Genomic DNA, 10,620 nt, shown 5'->3' on the forward strand with positions numbered 1-10,620 from the left:
TTTTGAGTTCTGTTTGTGGGATGAATTGGTTTTTGTGTGTTGAACCAACCTTGTATCCCAGGAGTAAATCCTGCTTGATCATAGTGGATTATCTTTTTGAGGTGCTGCTAGATTCAGTTTGCTAGTATTTGGTTGAGGATTTTTCCATCGATGCTCATCAGAGATACTGGCCTGTAGTATTCTTTTTTGTTGTTGTTTCTCTGCCAGGTTTGGATATCAGAATGATGCTGGCCTCATAGAAGGACTTAGAGAAGAGTCCTTCCTCCTCTATTTTTTTTTTTTTTGGAATAATTTCAGGAGGATTGGTACCAGGCTCTCTTTATACTTGACTGGTGGAATTCAGCTGGGAATCCATCTGGTGCTGGGATTCTGCTTGTTGGTAGGAATTTTATTACTGATTCAATTCTGGTACCTGTAATTGGTCTGTTCAAGGTTTCCATTTCTTCCCAGTTTAGTCTTGGGAAGACTAAACTTAGATTGTATGTTTCCAGGAATTTATTAATTTATTCTGTTTTCTAGTTTGTGTGCACAGAGGTGTTCATAATAGTCTCATAGGGTCCTTTTACTTTTTGCATTTCTATGGGGCTGGTGGTAGTATCCCCTTTCTCATTTCTGATTGCTTTTATTTGGATCTTCTCTCTTTTTGATTAGTCTAGCTAGTGGTCTGTCAATCTTATTCATTCTTTCAAAGAACGAACTAGTTTTCATTGAGCTTTCCTATGTTTTTTCACATCTCAGATTTGTTCACTTCAGTCCTGTTTTTGTTGATTTCTTTTCAACTGCTAGCTCTGAGATTGGCTTGCTCTCATTTTTCTAATTTCTCTAGGTGTTCTGTTAGGTTGTTAATTTATCTTCTAACTTGTTGATGTGGGTATTTACTGCTATCAACTTTTTTTTGACACTGCTCTAGTGAGTCCCAGAGACTCTGGTGGGTTGTGCCTTTGTTTTCACTAGTTTTAAAAATTTTCTTGATTCCTGCCATAATTTCATTGATTACCCAAAACTCATTTGGGAGCAGATTGTTTAATTTCCATATAATTGTATAGCTTTCAGAGATATTATTGTTATTGATTTTTATTTTATCACTCTGTGTCTGAAGGTATGGTTGGTATATGTCAGGTTTTTGAATTTGTAGATAATTGCTTTATGACCAAGCATGTGGTTGATTTTAGAGTATGTGCCAGGTGCAGATGGGAAGAATGCATATTCTGTTGCTGGGTGGAGTATTCTGTAGATGTCTGTTAGGTTCATTTGGCCAAGTGTGGAATATAGATCCCAAATATCTTTGTTAGGTTTATGCCATAATGATCTGTCTACTACTGTCAGTGGTTTTTCGAAATCCTTCACTATTATTGTGTGGTTACCTAAGTTTGTCATAGGTATCAAATAACTTGTTTCATGAATCTGGGTCCTCTACTGTTGTGAGCATATATATTTAGGATAGTTAAGTATTCTTGTTGAATTGAACTCCTCATCATTATTTAATACCCTTTTCCTTTTTGATCATTGCTGGTTTAAAGTCTGTTTTGTTTGTAATAAAAATAGCAACTCGTACTCTTTTTCATTTTCTGTTTTCTTGATCGAGCTTTCCCTATCCCTTTACTTTGAGTCTGTGGGTGTCATTACTTTTGAGATGTGTCTCTTGAAGACAACATACAGTTGAGTCTTGCTTATTTATCCAACTTGTCCCTCTGTGCCTTTCACGTGGGGCATTTAAACAATTTACAGTCAAAGTTAATATGGTGATGTAAAGATTTGATCCTGTCATCATGTTAACTGATTGTGCAGACTTAATTTTATAGTTGCTTTATAGTGTCAATGGGCTATGTACTTACATGTATTTTTGTGGGGCCAGGTAACAGTCTTGTTTCCATATGTAGCACTCCATTAAGGACCCTTGTAAGACATGTAATTAGAAAAAAAAAATCCTAAAATTCATGTGTAACCAAAAAAAACAACCCAAATAGGAAAGCAATCCTAAGCAAAAGGAAAAAAACTGGGGACATAAGACTACCCAACTTCTAACTCTACTGCAAGGCTCTAGTAATCAAAATAGCATGGTACTGGCACAAAAACAGACACACAATTCAGTTGAACAGGTTAGAGAACCCAGAAATACAACTGCGTACCTACAACCATCTGATTATTAGCAAAATCGACAAATGCCCTGTGTTCAATAAATGGTGCTGGGATACCTGGCTAGCCATATGCAGAAGATAATACCTAGACCCCTACGTTTCACCATACATAAAAATAAGTTCAAGATGGATTAAAGACTTAAATGTAAAACCCAGAACTCTTTTTAAATAACTACAAGAAATCTTAGAAAATACTATTGTGGCCATAGGCCTGGGCACAGATTTCATGAACTCTCCAAGACAATTACCATAAAAACAATAATAGAAAAATAGGACCTAATTAAACTAAAGATCTTCTGCATAGCAAAAGAAACTATCAACAGAGTAAACACACAACCTACAGAATGACAGAAAATATTTGCAAACTATGCATCTGGCAAACAGTTAATATCCAGCATCTATAAGGAACTTACACAAATCAACAAGCAAAAAATAAACACCTCCATTAAAACATGCGCAAAGGACATGAACAGACATGTCTCAAAAGAAGACATACATGCAGCCAACCAGCATATAAAACTTGCTTAACGTCACTAACCAATAGAGAAATGCAAATCAAAACCACAAGGAGATACCATCTCACACAACTCAGAATGGCCATTATTAAAAAGTCAGAAACTAACAGATGTTCATGAGGCTGTGGAGAAAAGGGAATGTTTATACACTGATTATGGGAATGAAAATTAGCTCAACTATTGTGGAAAGCAGTTTGGAAACTTTTCGAAGAACTTAATATAGAGCTACCATTCAATCTAGCAATTCCATTATTGAGTATATACCCAAAGGAATATAAATTATTTTACCAAAACAACACATATAAGCTTATGTTCATCATAGCACTGTTCACAATAGCAAAGAAATTAAGTCAACCTATTATAGATGCTCATCAGTGGTGGACTGGATAAAGAAAGCATGGCATGTGAACATCATGGATTACTATTTTGTCTTTTTTGTGGCTGCGTATGATTCCATAGTGTACATGTACCACATTTTCCAAAAAACAAAAGCTAAGAAGTGTTGGCAAGGATGTGAAAAAAGAGAACCCTTATATGCTGTTGGTAGGAATGTAAATAAGTACAGCCATTAAGGAAAGCAACTTAAATGTTCCAGTTAAAAGTACAAATAGAACTACCACATAACCCAGCAGTCTCCTTTCTGGTGTATATCCAATGAAGTGAAAGCAGAATTTCAGAGAGATATCTGCACTCCCACATTCATTGCACCATTCTTCACAGTAGCCAACATATGGAAACAACTTAAGTGTCTATCAATGGATAAATGGAGAAAGAAAATGTGGTGTAGGCATACAATAAAATGTTATTCAGTGTCATAAAAGAAGGAAATCCTGACACTTTCAACTATATTGATGCACCTGGAGGGCATTAGACTAAATGCAATAAGCCAGGCACAGAAAGACAAATACTGCATGATCACAGATGTGTGTGGTATCTAAAAAAGTTGAATTCATAGAAACAGAGTAGAAAGATTTATACACTCTCTGAGGGAATGTGGAGGAGAATGCATAGATGTTAACAAAAGGGTATAATCTTTCATTTACAAGAAAAACAAGTTCTGGATATTTTATATACAGCATATAAGGATATGGATATGCTAATGAATTTGATTGTGATAATCATTAAATAATTTGTACACATATCAAGTCAACACATTTCAATATCTAATATGTTAATTTGATAATTATATATTTATTTTTTGAATAAAAATAAGTAACATTAATAGAAAATTTTTAACAGAAATCTTTACTTAAAAGCTTTTGATAGTGTAACATGATGAGTACAGTAAAAAATAATTTATTGTACACTAAAAACTAAAATAATTGAATGATAAATCTACAGTAATTAAGAACAGCATAGAGTTCAGAAATTGATCTCTCTCTCTATATATAGCCAATACAATCTCACAAAATACCAAAGTAAGACTATATAAAAATGATGGTGTTTTGAAAAATGGTAGTGGATAAATTGGAAATTAATTTATGATAAAAATAAAAGGAAAATAGAAAGAGAGAAAGGAAGGAAGAAATAAACCACAAATCCTTTATTAAACTGCATATCAAAATCAAGGGGAAAATGATAGAACTAATTTAAAACTTGAAACAACAGAAAACACTTAAACAAAACAGAAGAAAATCTTTTTGACCTGGGGTTAGGAAAGTATTTCTTAGACATTACACAAGAAAACACAAACATATAAGTAAAGCCTCATAAATTCCATTATACTTCTTTATATTTAATTCCTCTCCTTCCTCTAGTCCCTGATAACCACTGGGAAACCACAGATGTGATTTCTGTAATTCTTTTCCCTTTTTAGAATATGATCTAAGTGAAATCATACAACTTGTAGCCTTTGAAATCAGGCTTTCATCCTTACTGTGATGTTTTGAAATTCAACCATGTTGTTGCTTGTATCATTTTATTTGTTTTTTGTGGGGGTTTTTTTGCCTTTATAAAAATGAAACTTCCAAAAGCAATGGACTTAATAATGACTGCTAAGTAGTATTCCATTCCCTTATGTAACACTAATTGAGAGAAAATGACATTGTTTCCAAATAAGAGCCATTATAATAAAGCTTGTCTTTGTATGCATGTACTTGCTTCACTTAATTGAAATTACCTCTGCTTATAAAAAGCTACTCTCAAAAATGTAAAGTCAAGGCATAAACTGAAAACATGCATTGTCAAAGTGCATATGCATTAAAGGACTTGTATCCAGGATATAAAAGGAACTATGAAAAAACAATAATAATAAAATGAACAACCAAAGAGAAAATTTTCACAGACATTTTACCAAAACAACAAAAAATAGAGATAGCAAGAAAACACATAAAATGTTTAAAATGATTAGTTGTTAGGGAAATTCAAATTAAAACCACAATGAGAAATAATGACACACCTATCAGACTAGCTAAAAAATTTAAAAGAAAGAAAATGCCAAGTGCTGGTAACGATTTAGAGCAACAAGAACTCCCAGACATTGTTGTGTTGACACAAAACACTGATTTAAAATGTTGTAAAAGTTTGTCAGTCTCTTAAATAGCTTTTACTTACCTTATGATCCAATAGACTTCCAGTTATTACCCAAGTGAAATTTTAAAAATATGTAGATACAAAGACAAGCTTTATTTATAATGGCTCTTATTTGGAAACAATGTCATTTTCTCTCAATTAGTGTTACATAAGGGAATGGACTACTACTTAGTAGTCCATTAGTCCATTGCTTTTGGATGTTTCTTTTTTGCCTTTATAAGGCAAAAAAACCTCACAAAAAACAAAGTGATAAAAGCAACAATATGGTTGAATTTCAAAACATCATAGTAAGGATGAAAGCCTGATTTGAAAGGCTATAAGCTGTGTGATTTCACTTAGATCATACTCCAAAAAGGGGAAAAGAATTACAGAAATCACATCTGTGGTTTCCCAGTGGTTGTCAGGGACTACAGGAAGGAGAGGAATTAAATATAAAGAAATATGGAATTTATGAGGCTGAATGAAATATTCTGTCTTAATTGTGGTAGTGGTTACAAGACTGTATGTGTTGTCAAATCTCATCAAACTGTACCGTTAAGAATGAGTTTTTCCACTGGTAAACTAGTTCAACCATTATGGAAGTCGGCGTGGCGATTCCTCAGGGATCTAGAACTAGAGATACCATTTGGCCCAGCCATCCCATTACTGGGTATATACCCAAAGGATTATAAATCATGCTGCTATAAAGGCACATGCCCACATATGTTTATTGTGGCACTATTCACAATAGCAAAGACTTGGAACCAACCCATATGTCCAACAATGATAGACCAGATTAAGAAAATGTAGCACATATACACCATGGAATACTATGCAGCCATAAAAAATGATGAGTTCATGTCCTTTGTAGGGACATGGATGAAGCTGGAAACTATCATTCTCAGCAAACTACCGCAAGGACAAAACACCAAACACCGCATGTTCTCACTCATAGGTGGGAATTGAACAATGAGAACACATGGACACGGGAAGGGGAACATCACACATCGGGGACTGTTGTGGGGTGGGGGAGGGGGGAAGGATAGCATTAGCAGATATACCTAATGCTAAATGACGAGTTAATGGGTGCAGCACACCAACAGGGCACATGTATACATATGTAACAAACCTGCACGTTGTGCACATGTACACTAAAACTTAAAGTATAAAAAAAAAAAAAATGAAAGCTTTTTGTAGGAAAGCTATTCCACAATGGCTTTAAGAAATTAATGGTTTCTAAGGCCAAATTGTCCCCACTTAAACGTTCATGAATTAAAATATTTTTATTCATTGTTCTTTCTGCTTCTTCCTGAATAAACTCCTTTCAAAAGTTTAAATTAAAATTTCCAGTTCATTCTAATTTTTCAGTCTTTGCTTTTTTAAGGTTTAATAACACCAATCTCTTCTTTTTTCATAGTATTATCTTCTCTCCTTGATTCTAACAAAATTCATGTATTGAGAATATATTGTTTTTTCTCCATCTCTTTTAATTCACAGTTGAGTTTGCTCCAGTAAAAATTATTTCACATACTTTCGTTCCTTAAGTTATGTATTCTTATATACATAAGCAAATAAATACTGAAAATATAATTGGTAATTATCAATCATGGCATAGATCTTGATGGCATTGTATTAGTCCATTATTCAGAAGTTCTTTCTGCTTCTTCCTGAATAAGCTCCTTTCAAAAGTTTAAATTAAAATTTCCAGTTCATTCTAATTTTTCAGTCTTTGCTTTTTTAAGGTTTAATAACACCGATCTCTTCTTTTTTCATAGTATTATCTTCTCTCCTTGATTCTAACAAAATTCATGTATTGAGAATATATTGTTTTTTCTCCAACTCTTTTAATTCACAGTTGAGTTTGCTCCAGTAAAAATTATTTCACATACTTTCGTTCTTTAAGTTATGTATTCTTATATACATAAGCAAATAAATACTGAAAATATAATTGGTAATTATCAATCATGGCATAGTTCTTGATGGCATTGTATTAGTCCATTCTCACACTGCTAATAAAGACATACCTAAGACTGAGTAATTTATAAAGGAAAGAAGTTCAATTGAATCACAGTTAAGCATGGCTGGAGAGGCCTCAGGGAACTTACAATCATGGCAGAAGGGGAAGCAAACATATTTTTCTTCACATGGCAGCAGCAAGGAGAAGTAGAATGAGCAAGAGAGTGAAAAGTCCCTTATAAAACCATCAGATCTCATGAGAACTCACTCACTATCACAAAAGAACAGCATGAGAGTAACCACTCCCATGATTCAATTACCTCCCATGGTGTCCCTCCTATGACATGTGAGGATTATGGAAACTACAATTCAAGATGAGATTTGGGTAGGGACACAGCCAAACCATATCAGACATGATGGTGAGACCTTTAAAAGTCAACTTTTTAACCAATTTTTTGCATTATGTTAGAGGCTTCCCTTTAGATGCTGATGTCTCCTACATGCTTTGAAGATTGGAGGATTAGATTCACTGTGCGATATACATACACATACACTACATATACACATACACGCAAACATACACACACATATATACACATATAAGTTAAAATGGAGCATGATAGGAAATAGCGAGCTCGGTATTAGTTCTTAACGTTGAAGATTGTGTTCAAGTTTATTCCTCCACTTACTAACAGTTTATCTTTGGGGAAGTTGTTTAACAGATTAAAGCCTTACTTTTTCATCTACAAAATGTGCGAATAATAATGTCAACCTGAAAGACTGGTTGAGAGAAGTAATTGAGAATTTAAACAAAATAATTAACATTGTATTTGCTGCATTATGAGTTCCATATGCAAATAGACTCTCTTTGCATTTGAATACCCAATGTAGTATATTTTACCTTGTCTTATTTTTGAATTTAGATCTAGAAAATCTATAGCTTCATGTCTTTGCAGGATCAGAATCACAAATAGCAACGGCAAAAACCAACATAATTTCAAAATCATAAATATATATTAATTTTTAAATCTATTGTGCTATTTGCTCAGGTTGTAGCATTTCTTTAAAAATCATACAATAGATATTTATTAACTACCCTTTCTCACTACCTTTATACAGGAAAATAGCTGAATTTTAACTCACACCGAAAAAAAGAGGGGTGCACACACACACTGAAATGGCACAGGGGGAGAATGATAGTTTAGTCACGCACTTAGAATAAGCTAAAAATACAGACACAGAGAGAGTCAGTGTAGATAGACAATTAAAAAGTATTTTCCAGAGGTCACAAACCACTTTATGATGTAAGACTTTCATAATGTCTGATTCCATACATCTCTATGTGATCATATTATATTTAATATTGTTTTGAGACAGAGCTCCTGCCTGTAGAGAATTGACTCTGCAATTAATAGCTATAATCTACTCCCCATGGTTACCCTGTCTTCTTGGAGAAAAACAAAATACAATCGCAGTAACATGTATTTAATCATAAGACATCTTAAAATTTTACCAATAGATAATTCAATTTTCCATTGCATTTTTTAAATTAAATTTTCTTCTTTTATTTTTAAGCTCCAACTAAGAACCTCTGATAAAAAAAATAATAGTTACTTACTTAGGTAAGTAGCTATCTGGGGAGGAAGTTTTAAAGATTTGGTGATGTTATTAAGTAAGGTGGATAGGTACCCTGTCGGCTGCTTCTTGGAATTAACTTGATAATGGACATTGTAGTATAACAATCATTTGGTTTACTTTTAAAACATCACTAAATTATTTTTAAGGATACAATAGATATCAAAATATTGATTATTTGAAATGGTCACTCTTTTTGCTGCTTAGGGCTACACATAAGCCATTCTCAAGAGATAAAGTATGAATTTTGGAGTTGAAGAGTGTACAGAGTGGTTTTGAGAAAATTACAAAAGAATGCATTTGAGTTAAATTCACATACCTGCTCTGAGAATGGGAGAAATTTTAGCAAGAATATTTTTATTATTTTACATTTTGGATGTGGGCTAGTATAGAAAAAATAGAACAAAGTATTTGCATTCGCAGAAATAGAGTATGTGGACTTCAGCCAGTGATTTGAGAAGCCTACAACTCCAATTCAATACAATCAATTGTTTATTACATGTAAATGCTTACCCATGGGTCCTCTAATATTCCTATTACTTCAGTAATTCCAGTAATTATGACATATTATTCTAGGTTTTTGTTTATTTCTTTGCCATATGTGACTGTCCTATTAACACTTCTTTTTTTTGGTAAACTTTTAGAGAGGAAAATATTTACAACTAATGTAAAATTTACACAAAATATATTTCTCATAAATGACCAGAAAAAATTATACTTCACTGACTGAGTTCATCCTATTGGGATTAGCAGACACACTGGAGCTACAGATTATCCTCTTTCTGTTATTTCTTGTGATTTACACACTTACAGTACTGGGAAATATCGGGATGATCCTCTTAATCAGGATCGATTCCCGGCTTCACACACCCATGTATTTCTTCCTGGCTAACCTGTCCTTTGTGGACGTTTGTTACTCAACCACCATCACCCCAAAGATGCTGGCAGATTTATTATCAGAGAAGAAAACCATCTCTTTTGCTGGCTGCTTCCTACAGATGTACTTCTTTATCGCCCTGGCGTCAACCGAATGCATCCTCTTTGGGTTAATGGCCTATGACCAGTACGTGGCCATATGTCGCCCACTGCTTTACTCCTTGATCATGTCCAGGACAGTCTGCCTAAAAATGGCAGCCGGGGCTTTTGCTGCAGGGTTGCTGAACTCCATGGTCAACACAAGCCATGTCAGCAGCTTGTCATTCTGTGGATCCAACGTCATCCATCACTTCTTCTGTGACAGCCCCCCACTTTTCAAGCTCTCTTGTTCTGTCACAATCCTGAAAGAAAGCATAAGTTCTATTTTGGCTGGTGTGAATATTGTGGGGACTCTGCTTGTCATCCTCTCCTCCTACTCCTACGTTCTCTTCTCCATTTTTTCTATGCATTCAGGGGAGGGGAGGCACAGAACTTTCTCAACGTGTGCCTCTCACCTGACAGCCATAATTCTGTTCTACACCACCTGCATCTATACTTACCTGAGACCTAGTTCCAGCTACTCCCTGAATCAGGACAAAGTGGCTTCTGTGTTCTACACAGTGGTGATCCCCATGTTGAATCCTCTGATCTACAGCCTCAGGAATAAGGAAGTAAAGAAGGCTTTAGCGAATGTAATTAGCAGGAAAAGGATCTCTTCATTTCTGTGATTGGTTGGCTAAAAATCTGAGCTAAAGAGCATATTTTAGTTACTTTCAAAGTCTAGTTTATACCTATATTTTTTATTAGAATATTTTCTCAGTAAGTACATTCTGTTAATAGTTGTATCCAGTTACAGATAAAGTAAGATACCAAACTGATTCAAGATCATGGCATGTTGACTTTACTATGATTCTATATATCTTTGTTAGGTTCTCCAAAATAGTGAATAT

At 34.2% G+C, this 10,620-nt stretch overlaps 1 protein-coding gene across 1 annotated transcript; it reads left to right on the forward strand.

Moving 5' to 3' along the window:
- The first annotated feature begins 9,453 nt into the window (after positions 1-9,453).
- On the forward strand, positions 9,454-10,398 carry LOC129489990 (olfactory receptor 5F1). Its single transcript, XM_055293349.2, has one exon. It carries the CDS (start codon positions 9,454-9,456, stop codon positions 10,396-10,398), a length of 945 nt encoding a protein of 314 aa, XP_055149324.2.
- Positions 10,399-10,620: the final 222 nt, after the last annotated feature.

This window comes from Symphalangus syndactylus, chromosome 1 (assembly GCF_028878055.3).
Source record: "Symphalangus syndactylus isolate Jambi chromosome 1, NHGRI_mSymSyn1-v2.1_pri, whole genome shotgun sequence".
Lineage (NCBI taxonomy): Eukaryota > Metazoa > Chordata > Mammalia > Primates > Hylobatidae > Symphalangus > Symphalangus syndactylus.

What these genes read in the sequence shown, in the direction of transcription:
- LOC129489990 (XM_055293349.2), top strand. Translation starts at nt 9,454, where the DNA reads ATGACCAGAAAAAATTATACTTCACTGACTGAGTTCATCCTATTGGGA.